We start from the raw sequence: 19,929 nt of genomic DNA, 5'->3' as shown, positions 1-19,929 counted from the left end.
AATTATGAGAAACATCCTGAATTAATGTTTTGTTTTTACAACACATGCTGCAGTGTGAACAACAGCTGGAATGCTAGGCTTCGCCTGGTTTCCTGGCATTTTTCTATTTCTGTCACAAATTCTATATAACACAGATAATAGTTCCTATTTAACCATCTTAAAATAAAATCTTACTATAGCATGCTGTATTTTCAAAGCACTAAACAAAGTAACAGGCTCAACCCAGGAACTAAAACACTGAATTTCAGAATTCAGGATTGATTCTACTTCCATCATTATTTTCAAAGCAAGATTGGAGCTCAAGTTCTGCATATTCCACTGAGGAACTGAAAGGAGCGCATTTTAACTACTTCAGCAAGATTAACGCCCAAGAAGCTGAGTGACAAGAAATCCAACTCAAACTAAAGCAAGCAAAAAAAAAAAATCTAACAAACACTGTTATTTCCAAAGATATTCCAAATTCAAAATAGTCTTACCTTGGACACATTGCTGATAAAATCCAATTGACAACTGCTCTCTTTATCTACTTGATTACAAAGATTCTGTAAAGTAGAGGCATATTCCTTATCACTTTTTACTCGCATAACCATAAATTTCTTCACCGTTTCCAGCAGCCGCAGTTCCCAATCTTGCAGTTTTAATAAAGCATCATGAGAGTACTTCAGGTCACCTCCAAACCCCATTTTTTAAGGCACTATATACTACACAGGGGAAAATACAGGCTCTTCACCACATCTGAAATCAGAACAAGATTCATGAGACACTATCAAACAAAAAAAAAAAAAAAAAGACACTTCCAGTGTGACAAAGAGAAACTATTAATGTCTAAACCCTGAAATAACTGAAAGATTAACCACATACATATACTTCTTCAAAAAAAAAAAAAAAAACACAAAAGGAGAGTCAGAGTGTTTCAAACACCCACCTATGACTGGAAGAGATCTCAGGCTGTTCTCCAGTTTCCTTCTGCAAAATGTACCTCCCCAACTTAAAGTGAAACTATGGGGGCACATATAAAAACATCTAAGACAGATACTAAAGACCAATCCACTTACTTAATCAAGTAAGTATAGCTGACAGTATCTCCACACAAGGCCTGCCAACTACACTGCCAACACTCCTGGTAACCCAGAACATTGGCTTCTGGTGTTTACTCTCCTCTGAGCACAGAAAAATCCAAATAAAACATCAGCTCTCAAGCAGCACATTTGTGGGAAATGGATAGCTAGTCAGAAGCTAGTTTGCTCCTAAACATTAGCAGGCCATTAAACTTGCAGATTCAACCTCCCAAAAATCAGAAAATATTCCAAACAAGGCTCCTCATGTAATTGTCCATTGCTCCCCTGTGACACACATTAGAGGGGAGTCCCTCAGTTCACAGTTTCCCCTAAGGCAGCCCAGTCTTACTGTACTAAATGAAAACCATTTGATAAACAGCTAAGAAATGCTGCCTTCTGAAATCCTATGACACAACCACAGGTCAAAGTCATTTGTTTGAGCTAGCTCTAAAACACCTCCCTGTAATACTGAAACATGCAGCCACATCATAGAAGACCTGAAGGAACACGAGTAATTTCCACACACTTCCACAAGTTTTGTAATCCTGTTTTCTGATATACATCAAGAAACTGCTCCTACACTAAGCAGCTTCAAACTAGGTAAGATAAATTCACACTAAACTGCAATTACAGCTCTTGCAGTGCAGACACAGCCTGTGTACTCAGTCACAAATTCTTGCACCCCAGCAAAGTCCTGGCTCTTTTGAATACAGGTATATCAATTTTTTCATAGTCTTTAAATTGCTACTTAAATTAGCAGAATGTATTTCAAATATTAACAGACTCATTTCCTAACAGCCCATGGGATGAAGAATCTTATTTTACACTGAAAACTGAGACACTTAAGCTAATGACAACACTGTACCTGCTAATACTGGAATGTACATGGGTTTAAGAGCAGACTTTTCAGTGTTTTAGCCTATCAAGTATCAAGAAAAAAGCAAGATGTTACTGGCTTCAGTTACCACTGAAAAATTCAGAAGATTTTCAGATCAGAACCTAAAGCCTGATTCCCAGGACCCGCTTCTCTCTTCATGCAGTTCCCTGACTCCATTAGCTTTTCCCATAAATTATGGAAATAAGCCTCATCCACTAAGTATTTATTCTCAGAACACAAACCATACTATGTTATTAAAGAAACAAAGATCTGGTAAAATAGTAAGAATAGTACCATCCTACTATGCCTATACACAAGAGAGACAAGTCAAGGTTGTATGAGTAACCTTAAATCTATCTTAAGCCTTCATATTCTCTTTCACTTGAAGCTGTATATTTTAGTTAGAATTCTTGCTGATGGCTAGGAGCTCAGTCATAAAGAGCAACAGCAAATAATTAAAAAGGGTGGACTATGTCATTATTAGTTGTATTAATGATAACTTCCCAGTTGAAATTTAAGAAGTCTTGCAAAACTACCAATATTTTAGTAAGACAAGAAAAACATCTTAAAGCACCTACTTACTAACATGACTGAAGCAGAATTTGTGATTTTTTTGACACCCTTTAGACAAATACTAACTTTTGTGATCAAGCTAATTTTTCTCTTAGCACATTTTAGCATATTACCTAAATATCCTTTAGCTATAAAAAGGACAGCATCATCCTTTTCTTACACTCCATATTCAGAAAAGATGGGAACTGAATGTCAGGATGAAGTCTGGCCTTGTGCTATGAGTAAAGTGCCAACTTGCTTGCTTTTACTCTAAGCTTGTGCAATGAATAAAATTTGTTTGCTTTCACTCTAACCTCTGTCTTTTACTGAGAGGTAGGAAGGCAAGGGCAAGAGGAAATATTCTCAGCATATGGTATTTCAGCCTGCTTCTACCGACTCACTGTGGAGCCATACAATTTCAAAAATCAATAGAAGATCCAACAATATCTCACTCTAGCGTGTTTAGCCTCCCTTCACTACGTAGGAATTTTTTTTTTCTGATTGCACTATTAAATGCCTGGGTACCTAGATAAATTTGCACAAATACTGCACTGCGGTCCTGGTTTTAAATTATTCCATTCACCATGGCAGAAGCAGCACAGTAAAAATTAGTTTTTCAAAACTAATAAAATTCTGACTCTGTAAGACTAACGAACATGAATAAAGTCTCAGAGCTGTTGACTCCCAACTGGGTAAGCCAGCCTTTGTATGCCTTCATTGTAAATTAATGAAATGTTCAATCAAAACATTCAGCAAAACTCAAATGGTCCAATATTGTGGAGGTAAAGAAGTGGTGAACAAGTATCCAGCACCTCAGCAATTTAACTGTTGGTTAGCTAAAACCCAATGCTTTAATTAAAACCACTTTTAATTTTTTAACATATTTTAACAACTGAAAACAGTACAGATCAGAGTCACTTATTTGAAGTCAAAACTGTAAGAATTACCAACACATGGACATGTTCTACACAATCTTTATTTCCGTTACTCTTAACAAGCACAAGCACATTGCCAATGGACACTGTTCAAAGAGAAAATATCTGGCACCAATACAGAAACGTATTTTTCCAAGTTTGGTATCTCCCTGCTTTGCACGCACAGGTGAGTTGACAGCTGCCCTACAGGGTGAGACCAACAGAACAGAATATTTCAGTTTGAAGGGACCTACAACAATAATCTGGACAAAATGACCCATTTAGATCAGCTCTCCATCTCCAACCATGGCACCAGGAGGTGCTGTTCAAGGACAGCAAACAAGTTGGGCTGCTATTTCTGGCATGATCTTCCTTCTGCTTCCCCATGTTCACAGTTACAGGATTACAGAAGAAATATTCATAGTCCCATTTTTTGGCTTTACCATACATTACAATGCTCAGATTGTACATGCAAGATAGATTCAGATTCAGATTTTGCAACCACATATTAGCGGCAAAATGAAGTACTGCAACAAAATTTGACACCAGAAAAGATTTACCAGAAGAAGATAGGGGGAGTTTCTACTCCAGTGTTGAAAAGATGAAAATATAGTATCAAAAATTCTAAGGGAAACAAAATCCTGCTCAAAAGATTTTTGGGAGAATATTTTACCTTAAAGTAAAAAAAAAAAACAAAAAACAAACCCAACCAAAAACCACAGAGATGGCATCACATTTTAAAGTAGCTGGATGGAAAACTGATGCCAACAAGCATGTGATATGCTAAATTCATACAGAAGAAAACTTTAGGAATTACTTGCTCTGACTCTGAAGAGATCTTTCCTACTTCTGGCAGATACCCATGAGGCTTATCTCCTTTTCCATGCATGAACAATATTTGCATAATTTGACAAGCCAATGAAGTCTGAATTCTAGCATGTTTTGTTAAAGTAATAACATCCCAGTGGTGTTAAAGAGGACAAATGAGTTTCAGCTAGTTTATTTTTTTTATTTTGAAAAATATATATATGCTACTACAAAAATTGTGGATATGCAAATTAGTCAACCAGTACTTGGTAAGCTTTAATAATTAAATACGTACCAGAGCCAATTCAAAGAAAGTAAGAATTTCTTTCTTTTTAGAATCACTCTCAAAAGAACAAGCTTATCACTGACAGGAAGTGAACACTCACTACATTTAACACCACACTGTGAATAAGCAATCAGACCCTGAACAGCAATAAATGAATACATAGTTACTGAATACAGCTTATAACTTGTCTTCACCACCACCACAGTGAGGCAATCAGATTTCAAACAAAGTAATCTTAAGTTTTGTCAGCGTGACAGTAAGAAAATTCAACGAGTCACATAATTCTTCAATATTGTAGCACTTCCTTCAACAAATAAAGCCGATATTTTAGCATTAGTTGTCTTCCTGAATTCCAGCAACATCTCTGAAGCAAGTAGTTTTCATAGCAAATCTACATTTAACTTAAAGATTGCAATCTGTTCATGACACATGACAGTGGCCATACCATGACAGATCCTGTGTGTCTGACAATGGCTGAAATCATATGAGCACGGAACACATACATGGCAATACTTTTCCATGATGCTGTCCTACTCTCATAACAACTGGTGCTTTCTGTTATATACTGCCATGAAATATATCCAAGACTGTGACTGCTAGTCTTAAAATTATGATGGATCTACATGCATCAGTTGGAACTTGTGCTTTTACAATATCGATGGCAAGGTAAGCAACTGATAAACCACAGACCAGAAGCACACCTGACCCCCGGTTAAACTCAGTACAAGAAAGTACAGAACACATCTGGCCCCTACAGAGGGAGCAATATGGAATGGGCATGGTACACAGTACACCATACTCACTCTTGATCTGCTGTCATCTCCCTTGATCCTAAATCTACATGGACTCCAAATCACTTAGCGTGGCTTATAGTTTGCCTCCTAGAAACATTAATAAAACTGCAAAATCGGAAAATAAGAGGACTTGGATTCAGGTGACAAACCCTCAAATGCAAGGCTTCTGTAGTGATTTAAAAGCAATTTTATAATAGATGACCAATTTGTTAAGTCCAACTCAGTTTTTGAATGTCAGGCTTATGGCAGTTAAATTCCATTAAAACAGTGAAATGAATCATTCTTAGCCCTCCATCCATACCTTAAATGAAAATTGAATTGTTAAATAATTGACATTTCTGTAAGCGTAGGATCTATTCCTGGAATGTTCAAGACCATGAAACAGAAAATATATGATTTAACTACTATTTGTTTATACTAACCACATATTCAGTATTTTAATGTGAAATGCATGGAACATGAACTAGCAGAATTAATACTTCTATGGAGCTACTGCCATCAATAAACATTCAAAGTTATAATCTAAAGCTAGCCTGATCATTTCAAAATTGGTCTAAATATTAGTCCACTCAACGTAAAATAGCCAAGTTATTTTCAGGAAGGCCTTTCTGCAAAACACAGCTCACATACCTTAAAAAAAGGTCCTCAAGAAATGATCCTTAGTACACTTCTCTCTACGTCAGCAGCTACTTCTGATTTTCACTTTACGAAATATGCTTTTATTTTCTGGGAACTCTGGGAAAGAAACAGAGATCAAACTTCTTTATTTTAGCATTTTAAAATAAATTGTAAAACTTAAGGTTATGTAAGTTGCTTTGCATTTTCAGGCTATTACCAGAAGACAGATATATTTATTTTTTTTTTTTAAGATCACTCAAGAAAACCAATGACTGCAAGCAGCAGCAGTAGGCTATCACTTCATACACCCAGTTCTGAGGGAAGAAATTATTTTGCCTCTACACATGTAACCAAAGATTGGGTTTTTTTAAGTTCTTGAAATTTCTTATGACAGAGTGTACTGTAACCATAAAATTGAATAATTTCATTTATTTCTGAACTTTGCCCTTGACAAAACAAAAAGGAAGCCAGTTAATAAGGAAAACGAAAGCATGAAAGGCCAAAATTCATCATATGAAAGACAAACTTAGTAGCAGTATTTTCACAGCACTGTAAGAAAACAAGCGTCAACATAAGGGACCAATCAAGACACAGAAATTTCTTATATGGCTCTAATTACTCCAATATCTGGAGCAGTAAGAGGTCAGGTGACTGCAGCACAAAAATTTCAAGCTGTAACTCTGAACTGCAATCTAGATGAAGCAAACTGAAACAGAAGACTGCATCTTTGAGGTTTTATATTGAAAAAAAGTATATGAAATATAAAAAATAATAAGAAACAGGCTTTGCTATAGCTTACAAGTGTTAGATATACTGTGTAAGCTACATCTAGACCAATATCAAGTGGTCACTCACACTCTTATGCCAGAATGTCTCATCTAAAGATTTAGCTTTAGATGAGACATCCAATATTAGTTTAGCAATACCCTTTTAAGAAAGGGCATATTGAGCAAAACTGAAAGACAGACAGTGTGTAAGGATAAAGAAAACAGAATTATTTTCAAGATCACCACTATGTAAAACAAAGCACTTATGTACGCATTTACAAAATCTTATGAAGGGATAGCTTTATTTTATGCTGAAGCAGCCATTATTTAGTATTCCCTTCTGGTTACTTAGTGACATTCTAGAAACAAAGTGCTGCCTAATATAAATACGAAACTTCAGTGCTCCATGACCAAAAATAGAAAAGACTGTATGTGATGCTTACATGCAGTTACTGCAAAAAAAAAAAAAAAACCAGCAGCTGTGCAAGCAGATATGAAAAGAGGGAAAAGAAATGCAGCAGGCTAGAAGCATTACACTTTAAATCCTCTACATTTTTAAAAACAGATACAAAAATACTTGTTGCAAAGCCCAAGAGAAAGTCTTCACCAGCAAAAATTTACAAGAAAGAGCAAAAACATTATAGTAAATTTGGCTTCAGTCCCCCCATCACACATACAAACCAGTTGGAAACACCAGCATATCACTGGACAGGAACACTAGTTTTAACCCCTTTCCTCGTTCAAACAGGACTCATGAAAGTAAAACACATACTACCACCAGCCCCTGGCCACATTTAGATTTCAAGCAGATGTTAAAAGCTTCATCTTTTGCTCTCTGCACACAGACAAAAAGTACTTTTTTTTTTTAAGAAAAAAAAGAACTTTATCATGGTAAAATGGAGAATTGTTTGTCAATATAAAACTAAAATGCAAACCCAACTTATCTTTAGAATTCCAATTACTACTGACTTTTTATCTATGTGCATATTTTCATCTGCATACAGGTCATTAGTAGAATTTAAAACCGCTAATACAAGTCCAATACTGATCTAACTGATAGGTCTATACTAGCTAGTACACGGAAGTATAATAAAGGCTTGCCAGTGAACTACACAGCCATCTGTAAGAGAGCAATAAAATGCTACAGGCCTCCCATTGCTGTTTCTGAGCTCTAACACAGTAGAATTTTATAGTTACACACAGCTTGCTACCTCAATGAAATAAACCACTAGATAATGAAGATATAAAAGAAAGAATTAAAAGATAAGATAGAGCAGACAACCTAGGATGATCTGTTGTTTTCTGAAATTACTGCTGAGACACTCAAAGACAATCCTACATCAGATTCCCTGTAGACTGGGAATATGTAAAGCATTCTCTCAAAATGAAGCATCAGAAGGGCATTTAAAAAATACCAAATCAATAGTAAGAATTCACCAGAAGCAGATACTATTCAGCTGATGTGTTAAAGCATCATAAAATATGAAATTGCCAAATTATTGGTTCTTTAAAAACTTAGGCTTCAGGTGACCCAACTAAAGAGGAATGGAGAATGTAAAACATTATCAATTTTTTCCACAGTTTGACAAGGCAATCAGCAGAAGCAGAACAAAGACAGTCTGACTTCAATACCAGGCCAGGTGGTTAAATCATACTGAAGAATTTGTAGACTGGAATAACAGGGAGAATAAAAATACACCACTGCTTTTGTAGAGGAAAATCATGCTTTGCAATTTGAAGAGTTCTTTGAAGTAACGAAGGATCCTGCAGGTAAAGGTGCTGGAATTAGTGGTGAACAAAAGATTTCTAAGAAGTTTCTGCTGATGTTTCTCATCTGAAGCTATTACAGAAGTGAAGACCTTGCAGGCTAAGACATAGAGAGAGAAAGACTCACAGGGGAGAGTCAGAAGCCTCACCAGAATCTAAGCCAGGTCTTGGACTGCTGTTCAGAATGGTCACCGGCATATCTGTCATTTCATATATCCGTGCTTACGTTTCCAAATTATACAAGATTATTATGAGCAATCAAAACTGACACATAATTAAAAAATTTACTAAGAACTCCAGAACACTGAGCAACAAGCATATAAAACAGCAGATGAAGTCACATGTCTGTAAATGCAATGTAACACACTGGGAGAGAGAACTGTAGGTTATTTAATGCCATTACCAGAAAAAGGTCTGGTAGTCCCTGAACATATACCTTCAAAAGTATCTGTTCAGTGCTTTGAGGTAGTCAGGTTAGGAACCATCCAGAATATCATTTTTTTTAAATGAAGGGAAAAGAGAATATAAACACATACTGCTGACACATTTGTGCTGCTCTAAACCTTCAAATTATTCTAGCTCATGAAGAATGCAAAGCATCAAAAATAGTATAGGTATCACTGCTCAAAATATGGATCAACTTCTGCACAAAGAAAGTAAAGAGAATTTTTTAGCTCACAAAATAGATAAGTATGACAGGGTGTCAGATAAAAGTACCAAAAAAAAAAATGATAGCACGAAGTGACATGGTATGTCAGATCCCTGAAGTGTTTCCCAGAAGAACACAGGGACAGAAAATGAATTTTTTTAAAGCTGCTCTTGAGTAATTCTTTGCCTAGTAAATAATTAAATGAGAGAATTCAATGTCTAAAGATACTTTTGCAACCAAGAAATAAACAGGTTAAAAAATTATGATAGAAATTCATGAAAAAAGCCACAGATCTGTTTAACAGCAGAACTTCAATCTCAAGACATCTCTAAACTGCAAAAGCAGGACAGGAACTACTATTCTTCAGTTGTGCCAACATCCCTCCTTACCTGACTGAACCAAGTGAAGTCTGTATCTCAACACTTGCTCACGTACAAGCATCTTCCCACAGTGTGCTCTCACTCTGTTATCCCTACAGCTGTATGAAAAACAGCTTTCCCTAGCAGGTCTTGCAGCTGTGATCTTATTAAAAATACATGCAAATAAGAAGGAATGAGCTCCATCAAAGAACTGGATTTCACTTGTCAGTATATCAAAAAAATACACACATAAACCAAAAAACAAAACAAAACAAACAAAAAAAAAAAAAACAACAAAAAACCAAACCACTGATAAAAGAATGACAAGATACACTTCCTCTTTTGGATATAAAAAGTTTTCATTTACCTGTTGGAATTCTCTTCACATGTGCAAATGGTAGTAATAGACACAATGAAAGTAAGTCACTAATAATCATGTAGGTATAAGGCTTACTATGTAAAGAGCCTATCTAATCCTTTCCTGTTCCACTGAAATACCACAGAAAGATTTTTGTCAAGACTCAGACTTCTCAAGCTATCTGATTTAGCACTCCCTGCCCTTAGCATGAGGAAAAAAGTTTTCAATGAGCAAACCTAACCTTCCCCACTCTGTGACTGAGGAACAGAGAGAAATGGCTAGTCACTTCTGTACAATCTGAATATACCGGTTTTGGACTAAGCTATTTTGATTCTTTTAATTCTTCACTTTAAATCATTTTCTAGACCACTGCTGTCCTCTGAACACCCTCCAATTAGACACTATCTCGCAGATCAGAACCTAAAACAGCTGGGTACTGTACAACCCATCAATTCTGAGAAAACCAGAGAGATTACTTGAAATTACTTCTGAGCTTCTGCCCAAGTGCTTCAGTCTCTTCCAAACAGCATGATACTGTGTCCTACTTTGTGATCAAATAATTCCAGGTCCTTTTCCACAGAACTGCACCTTACCCTGTTTCTTCCCCCATCACCTACTTATGCAGTCCAGCCTATAGACTGTGTGTTGTTGCTTTTGCACTGATGCCTTGCTCTGTTCCAAATGATGTCTCCCATCTGCCAAGATGATTCTGAACCGTAATCTCATTCTCTACAACACCTGCAGCTGTTCCCAACTCCCCACGGCCTGAAATCTTTCGCAACATATCCTTTATCATCTCAGGCTTCCCGTGAAAAAAGTGCAACGGGAAGGGATGCCATGTGGTAGTGAACCATGCAGTAAGTACTCTTCAGCTGCAGTCACTCCACCACTTTTGCTTCAATCCTGTAGAATTTTCTGCCTCAGAGTCAGAGGTAAATAGCAAGGCAGATGCTGGAGACCGAATCTCACCAGGCAGAAAAGTACAAGAGGGTGAGGGCCTGTAATCCTAATCTAAACCTAATCTACAGGTTAAGAAGAGCAGAGCTAGACTGGCTACCACAAGCCACACTCTGCCTGTGAGCCTCTGGACTCTACGTCATGCTCTTGTTAACACTGAAAATGGCAATGTCATGTACAAAATAACACACATACACCTTGCTTTCACAGGGTAAATGAACCTAGTTTCTTGCTACCTCCTACATGCTTACAAATAAAGAAAGCTTCCATTCCTGCGTTTTTTTTCCAGGAGTTAAGCTTTTCTTAAATTAAGTGCCAGGCTGTAAGGACAGCCAAAGAAAAGCATGGCCTCAACAGAAAGTACCTGACCAATGAATTTCACTGAACTCTCAGTTCTGCAGTGCAGCTGCATTTATCTCCACACTAGATCATAACAGAAAAAAGGATCGAGCCGGAGGTGGCTGGCACTGCACTCCAGTATCTCCGACACTGTTACAAGTTCTACCAGCTAAAGGACAGCACTGTTCTAGAATTACAAAGAAACATATAATGCAAAAATTACCAAGAGTTGGCCACAATTCTTAAATTAAAAATTAAAAAAAAAAACCTACATGTATCAGTGACTCAAGCTTATGTACAGTGCATCTTATTTGGAAAAAAAAAAAACACAAACCTCTTATTTGGAAAAAAAACCTAAATCCAATACCTCTAAAAGTTATGCTTCCTATCTTGGTATCTATCTGCCCTGAGATAAATACATGACAAGTCAGAACAAACACACACACACATCCCACACAACAGAATCCAAGAGCAAACCCTCAATCCCTAGACCACCTACTGAGGTATCTCTTCAGGAAGACAAAGAGGGAAGAATACTGACACAGCACTGAGGGTCTCTCATCATCACAGAATATCATGTAAGACTCCTCCCTGGAAAGGTTTCAGGTCCCCAAATTCTTCTAGTTGCTGACACTGCACTTTTCAATTTAGAAATCCAGAATACTGCTAGGAGCTTCCTCCAGAAGCACTGTATTACCTCTTGAGATTATGGACATAAAGTGTAAAGAAAAACAAAAATCCACAGGACATGAAATTCTTTTAAAAGTCTAGAGGCATCTTAATTTTTTCCTATGGCCCAACATCAGCCAGAATTTCTCACTGCAGCCAAAAACAATTAAATTAAAAATTAAAAATCTGCCATTACCCTGTAAATACACAACAATACTGGTCTCCTCAGGAGAAACACAATCTAGTTCCAAGTATTTATCACTCTTTGAAAAGAAAGTCAAAGAACCAGTGTGCTGCTGCTTCTTTCCTCCTTCATTAAACTAATTACATCCTTCTGGTTCCTTAAACCCTCTACTTAGTTAACTTGCTATTCACTCAGTCTTCTTGAGGCCACTTATATCACATTTAATGTAGTCTGACCACACAGTACTCTGTACAGAAAATCAGTCCACAAGAAACATAGGTCCATAAGGAAGAGAGAGTCCTGTCACCTCCCAACACACTGCTGCACTACAGGAATACATTGTGTGGTTCATGGAAAGGTGTTGCTTCAAGTTCACTCACACTCTCCGTATCCTAGAAGATACTGTGGTAACTCTGTTAAATACAGTAACTCTCACTAAAGGTTGAGTCATCAGAAAGGCAGATGACTGAACTATGCATGTGCACCTTCTTAAGCACTTGAAGTGCATAAAAAAATTTAATGAGTATACTTTACAAATACATAAAGCTAATTTTTCAATGAGAAAACCTACCCTTTTTACATCCAGCCAGTTTTTTTTAGATAAGCCTTCCCAGTTACAGACATTCCTTCTGACGTGTATTTTTCTCATTTCAAAATGCGCAAATGGATCAAATTTTAATTAATGGGTATTCTAACAGTTAAAAGTTTGAATGTTTAACCTCCCAGGTCTCTGGGATAAATGGTACTGAAGTCCACATGAGCAAGAAAAAACCCAAAACATATGCTTGGACTTGTCACAAGGAAATCTATTTGTATATATAAGACTCAGCCTAACTGATCTTTATTGCAACAGATTATTTATTTTTTTGCCCCAGCTTTTCATTCTGCATATCGGAAGTATTCTTTCCACCAATGATGCCAAGGAGCTAACTTTTACTTTATGAGGCCAGTGTTCTCCAAGACATAGCACCATTCATGAATGTTCTTCAGAAAAAAATATAAATAAATTCAGGGATAATAAAGTTGGTATTGCAGAGAAAAGGCTATTTAGGTCCCTCTGAATTCTTGCCTTACTGTACTCTGAGACAGTTGAAGGGAATTTGACTGACTGCATCTTTAAACCTGAAATCCCACTTAATCTCAGAAAAACTCTGCAGAGGGACAGAAGGCATCTTACTGTATCTTACTGTAACAGTCAAAAAATGTTAACAACCATCTGCTTTAATCATTGTTTGGAAATGGCCCCTCACAGCTGCTGAAAGACCCTACAAACCCCTGCATCTCTATTAGGCTCCCCATGTTGGGGTAGGGGAACTTTGGTGATGAAATACTAGCGCACAAGGAATCACCATGTCACAGCTGTCAGAATGATGTTACAGCAGCATGATATGCAGGGTATGCACTGCATGCTTTGTGGAAACATGAAGCCTTAGGTGTGGGGACATAAGGCACATAGGACAGTAGACTTCTGGGACACTGTTTAGCTTAGGACACAAGTCTGCTGCAGTGTGCATCCACACTGTGGCTGCAGCAAAGCCTGGTGGAAAAAAATCCCACCATCTGTAGGCAGGTTTCCTTTCAGAGGGTACCAGATGACACCAGCAAAGCAGAGCTAGGCAGCATGCAGCATGGAAAGCTAAGAGGCCATGGAAGAAAAGGAGAGCTGAATCGAACTGAGATTTTGACTTTAATGAGGATGTGTGTAATTATCTCCTCATATAAAAAAGGAACCATTTAGATAAATTCTATAATCTAGATGCCAATTAAATTTGTTTAAATAAATAGATTAGGATTTACTTAACACATTCAGTGACAAGTGATTTGCCACTCCAATGTCAACATTCACCCAACCCAAATGGCAGAAGTGAATATTAAATGGCAGCCTTCTACCTTTGATACACACCTTTAACTCTGTAATTCTTTGCTTTTTCAGCTGCGCACTTCAACCGCTAACATCTTTGTCTGGTGAATCAAGCATTTGCTTTTATCTGGTGAACTTCACTTATCACATCTGCTGAACTGGTAAACAACCATATTATGGAAATTAGGCAAAAGATATTCTCATTTGCAGAAAGCACACTATTCTCAGCACCAGCAAACAAAAAAAAAACATGCACACTAACAATAAATGAGTGTGTGGTTTTTGATTCCATGCTTTATGTTTCTTAATCAGCAAAAAGATGTTCAAAAGGTGTATGATTTTCCTTAAAATTTGCTACAAGAGCAATTCTCACACCATTTTGCTGAAGGGGTAGCACAATTGTTCTAAAATACAATTGTTTACAGTGTTTAAACCGTCACTTTTTTAAACCATAGCCACTTTACTCGACTGCACCCCCTTACCTAGAATTCCTGAAACTTTCTTGAGATACAAATACTGTGGGGTACTACTTTACATCTGTGAACATTCTGAAACAGAAGCCACAGCTACGAAGTCAGCTGCCACCTGAAAGAAAACCAAAACAATAAAGAAAGCTTTAGCATAATTCACAAAAGCTGTATTTTAACAGAGTGGCAGTATGCTACACTAACGAGATTTTTAAAAACTTTCACAATTTAATAGGCAATAAGTCAAGCTTTAGATATTCAAAGACTAAGATTTATCTTAAGACCCTACTCTTATTTATAGGTTCAGCACAGGTGAATTTTATGATTTACTAGTCCAGCCACTAACAACCTCTACTAGCTGAGCCATTATTAATATGTTATTTGTATTGTCTGAGCATTACTGCACCAAATATTCAATAAAATTATTCCGGCTTTTATTAAATAACCATTAAACAACCAACCATCTACGCCATTTCCCACTCCAGTGTGGTTTTGTACTGAGAAAAGCAATTTATTACTGCCATTCTCAGTTCAAACAGCAAACACTTATAAATGTGACAACAATGTTGGTTACAATATGCTATAGATGTATGGAATAAGATTTTCTAATTTTTTCTAAACCAAAAAGTTAGGCATAAAGAGAACTGCACAAATGGAGCAAAACTGACAAATTAAGTACTGAAATTAAGAGATTCACAAATTGAGGATGAAAACCTAAATGCCATCCTCTTTGGAATATGCATTATGTGGTCATGCAATTATTTCCATACTGCTTTTCTCCATTAACACCTGCCTCATTTATTACAGAGGATGGACTGCTTTGCGTATGATTCAGCATTCTGCCAGAGGGGCTCATCTTCCCAACTCTTATCACGCTCATTGCTGTAATTGCATGTCTCCCAATTTCTAAACAGGCAATTTCAAGGGAACAAAGGGCTCATGATTAATGTACTTTAACACTGTTCTGGATTCTATTTCTGCTTCTGGCAAGGAGCACTTACATCATATGCAACAATTCACAAACTTTTCACAGGTTGACCCTACTTAAAAGGTAATTGATTTTTCATTAGGTCTTAATTATGGTACTTTATTTTGATGATTAAGCTTAATTTCTTAATGTCTCAGCTCCTCATGTTAATCACTTCCAAAATCATAATATGAAAAAAAGGTTTTCAGATTCTAAGAGCAAATGATGATAACTACAAGGGAGATAGCAAACTACTGTCTTCAGACCAAGATTTGATTACCATACAGGAAAATGATAACATACAGGAAAATTATAAATAATAAATAACTATTTGATAGTTATCATGTAAGTATTTTCCTTACTACCACTTAATAAAACAGGGTTCCAAATGGACTATAGTGTTGTGCAAGCAATATTGTAAAGCATACCTAAAGGACAAATTAAGACTACACTTGCAATGTTTTTAATTCTCCCTTAACAGTCAAAAGCTTCATGTTATCAACTTGATAGAGAGCCACCCCACAGAAACTCCTCACAGTACACAACTACTGCCGTCACTCCACGTTCACCCTAACAAATTCATAAGGACAAGACCTGGCTAGAGTAGTAACTTTCCCCTCAACAGAAAGAGCAACCATATCAGAAAACCTAATGAAATACCCTCGCTGCTCAAGGTGCAAGTTCACAACACAGACAAGATTAAGCAGCCAGAGCTGTGTTCTGACAAGCTAATACATTTCAAAGATCAGGAATTCTGCCAGACCTGTACAACTGGCCAGAAAACTCACTGAACCACACTACAGTTTTGAGTATGGAGTGTTGTCTCTACTCACCATGACACTCTTGCCGAGCATTTAGTAACAAGCTCAGTGTATCATGTGCAGGTTAGTAACAAGCTCAAACATGGGAAAGAAAGTTTGAAATGGTATGTTGTTAAACCATTTGGCATTTTCCCTCTAGTACAGAAAGAAATGTGAAGGAAGCTGGTGTCTAAAGACCAAGTGATAATCTGAGATTCAAAGTAGAATTTTGTTATGAAGTGCAATTCACTCAGTCTAACAACAGCATTAAGTCTTAATTTATTAGGAATTTATTTTTATCATCCACAGGGAAACACATAGGACTGAAAAACTCCCTATTACTTCAGACGCATTACACTCAAAACCAACCTCAACTCCGAATTCAAACTTGCACAGGGAATTAGAAAATACTACAATCATGCTTTCAAATATGATTTCACGCTACGAGAGGGATCAAAATCCCATGAATCTGGCCTAAAAAGCGGGAGAGGGAGGAAGCCATTTCAGAAGCACCCTTGCTGTTTTTTAGGAGCTATTACCAAAACTTTCTGTGCACTGTACAAGACCACACATGTAGTTCTTACAAAGGTAACTACCTTCCCTACCGTCTCCCGAACCTGGAATACACAGCTACAAATGCCACTGATTCACTACCAAACAAAAATTTCTAAAACATAGTTTTTTAAAATGTGACAGTTACCTAATGCAAATATTATGCAGTAGAAATGTGCTGCATATTTACACACACAGTACTTCAAACCCTTTAATTCCCTAAAAGAAACGCATACTCAACAACTCCAAGACTATCTATACTGTGTAATAAACCCCTCCATTAAGTTTTCAAAATATATTCTTATAACGCAAATACACCAACACTAGAATTCAGACAGTACCGAGCGGACAGACTTATCTTACGACAGGAGCATATATACTCAGCTTATATCCTGCTAGAGTGAACTCAAGCTTTCCTCTCTCTTCTCTTGCTGCTGCTCCTCCCCTCACCCCCGCGCCCCGGCAAAAGAATCCCCTTTCCTTTTCCTAGACCCACTTCCCACACAGGGCAGAAACCTCCTCCCTGTGCAGTGATGACCTCATGCAGCTAAGCCCATCTCCTTGTATGGAGCAGCTCCGGGCTGGCAGCCAGCTTCCTCCGCCTTCGGGCTGACATGCGTATCTCCCTTCACCCACCGACCACAGTACCCCTAGCCGCGGCGGGGAAAGCCGGGCAGGAAGGGGGGCTCTCCGCATGGACAAAGAACTGACGCCAGTCACCTGGCCCAAAACACCCCGAGCCGCGGCGAACTAGCATAGAACTACCTCACATCATCCGCTCCTCTCCACCGGACTACGAACACTTTCAAGCATGGAAATACATCCTATGTTCCCTAACTGCATTGCAGCCCCACGCAGCTGGATCCTGCTTCCCTGTGTTAAATCTCTCATTCCAGTGAGGCACACATAGCAAAGGCCTTTCTCATCTTCCTTTGTGTCACTGTACCCTTAAAAACCTCCTGCCCCTTCTTCAGCCGGTCTCATTTTCTCAGAATGATTTCTACATAACCACTTTACACACTGGCAATACAAATACCAACTGCAGAAGTGCCCTCCTTTGAAAGACTCAGCTGTGACTGAAAGTTATAGCTGCAAGGAACCTGGAAAGAACCTTGGTGATAACATAGCTTTTGCTCTGTTAATAAGTAACCTTGCTCTTTTCCTTCGAAGAAGTATCCCCAAAGCTCAACTCTTCTGGGGTTAACATTCCACACATGTATGTTTTAAACCTGCAACAATGTACTGACAATTTGCGTAAACACATTAAAAGGTAATTTATAAAAGGAGAGAAAATACATTTGTCTCACCAATGATAACCACTACAGTACCTCAACCTGTATGTCCATCATTTGCAATCTGCTTTCACTCTGCACACATTAGAAGTATGAACATCCCACCTCCTTGAGTTTCCCAAGGACTAACACATTCAGGTAATAAACTGTATCAGTCATCTCCTTATTACATATTACTTAGGAGACACAATTATCTTAAAATAATACCTGGTAAACTCTTTTGGTCAAAAGGCTTCAGATGTCACCCAGATTTTTCTCACACAGGAACTTGTTATAAGAAGCTGCACTGAAATACAGTAGAGCATCAAAGTCTCTTTGTGAAGGCTTGTTGCAAAGCAGGAAAAGTCACATCCACGTGTGGAAACTGCTGCTTTCTCGCAAACAGAAGAGTCGGCCTGTTTAAAAGTGCAATAAAACCCTGCATGTTCACATATGATGTGTCTCTTCCAAGGGTGTATGCTCACGTGAATTCAAACAAACCAGAAACATACTCCAAGGTGAAAAGGCGTATTTCACACCCTTCTGCGTATTTCAACCTCAAACACTAGCTATTTGAGCACTTAGGACCATAGCAGAGACCGAACCCGGGTACACACACAGCATAAAAACGCAAGTGAAAAAACCCTGGGCAGCAGCACTGAGAAGGTCCTATCTATGTCGGCCTTACATCTAAGGCCTAAGTTCAGAAACTCCTCAAGCTGTACACTGCGGGACATCCAAAGCCTGTGGCGCTGCGTTTATCTGGGAGGTGGGCACACATCACATCACAGCTCCAAGCGGTGGCTGGCGCGTCCTTCCATTATTCGTGGCAGTCTCAGCCCGTAGCACAGGACAGAAGACATGCCGTGTCCCCACAGTTGGGGAGAGATGCTGCAGGAACTGGCCCGGGCCAGCCCCATCCTCCCTTCGGCCCAACCCCACGCAGGGCCCCGCGGCCCCAGGCCGGCGGCAGCCCCGGGGGCGGGCATGGGCACTCGCCGCGCTGCGGGCCCCGCTGGGGCGGAGCCGCCCCCGGGTAACAGGCGGCGCCGCCGCCGCTTATCTGCACGACCGTCGAGCGAGGACATCAGATGCCACCGCAGCCACCCCCTCAGAGGGAAGCGTGAGCGGCGCCGCTGCCCGCCCCGCCCGCAGGTAAAACCCCGCACAGGGCCTACCTGCCCCCTGCACCGGCCGCCTGACGGGCGGGCGGGCAGGGCACGACAAGGGGCAGGAGCGGACTACCCTCTGCCCGACCGCCGCTCCCAGGGCGGGAGAGCATTGGCGGCGTCACCGCGCAGCGCACAGCACCTTCCTACCTGACAAGCCGGACCCCTCCGCCGCCGCGGGCGTCACTGCCCTACCAGCGCCGCGTGACAGCCGCAGGCCAATCAGCACCAGGCTGTCCCTCTCCCTGACAGCCAATCCGGGAGCTCCCCGCCTTCTGGTGACGCACTGCAGCCGGAGACCACTCAGCAGGGCAAGATGCTCCGCGGCTCCCGCCTCCAAGCGCAGAGGCACGACGCGATTGGAGGAGAGCTGTGGTACGCCTCGGGAACCTGGCCTGCCCTTCCACCCCGCCTCCCGCGCGCTGGTTTCCTAGCAACGGCTGTGCTCGGTGTTTCTGGGAGCGCCTCAGGGCCCTGGAAAGGGCGCGGCGGTTTTATCCGAGGGTCAGTGGACCTGTGGGAGTAGAATCACAGCACTGTGGTGCAATGTACACCGGGCCTGGAGCACCTGTGTAGTCTGTGTGCTTCCATCGCCACTGCTCTGCCGAGCGGACAGAAGGACTCGGGGGTGGGTGTTCGCCAGCTTCAGTGTGGGTTCTCAGCTGAGAAACCAACCATGTACTGGGCTGCAGCAAAATGAACCTGACCAGCAAGTCGAAGGAGATGATCCTGCCCCTCTACCCTGCTCTTGTGAGACCTCACTTGGAATATTGTGTACAGTTCTGGTGTCCTCAACATAAGATGGACATGGAACTGTTGTAGCAAGTCCAGAGAAGGGCCATGAGAATGATCAGGGGACTGGAGCACCTCTTGTATGAAGATAGGCT

General features: G+C 39.6%; 1 protein-coding gene across 3 annotated transcripts in view; it reads right to left on the bottom strand.

Annotated features, from left to right (window-relative positions):
- Positions 1-19,284, bottom strand: part of FER (FER tyrosine kinase) — a 148,064-nt gene extending 128,780 nt beyond the window's left edge. The window contains exons 1-3 of one of the 3 annotated variants that reach the window (XM_061478706.1): positions 19,193-19,284; positions 5,919-6,023; positions 477-735 (exon numbers count right to left, since the gene is read on the bottom strand). In XM_061478706.1, the coding sequence (XP_061334690.1) occupies positions 477-683 (207 nt within the window). In that variant the 5' untranslated portion in view covers positions 684-735; positions 5,919-6,023; positions 19,193-19,284. Of the gene's footprint in view, positions 1-476; positions 736-5,918; positions 6,024-16,943; positions 16,964-19,192 lie in introns of those variants that run through there. The other 2 variants (XM_061478708.1, XM_061478707.1) reach the window with 2 other exon arrangements.
- Between the last annotated feature and the right edge of the window lie 645 nt (positions 19,285-19,929).

Source organism: Pezoporus flaviventris, unplaced genomic scaffold, assembly GCF_033815535.1.
Source record: "Pezoporus flaviventris isolate CSIRO_AGI_PZ_B2104156 unplaced genomic scaffold, CSIRO_AGI_Pfla_v1 ptg000130l, whole genome shotgun sequence".
In the NCBI taxonomy this organism is placed as follows: domain Eukaryota; kingdom Metazoa; phylum Chordata; class Aves; order Psittaciformes; family Psittacidae; genus Pezoporus; species Pezoporus flaviventris.
This window is presented reverse-complemented; position numbering and strand designations above follow the sequence as displayed.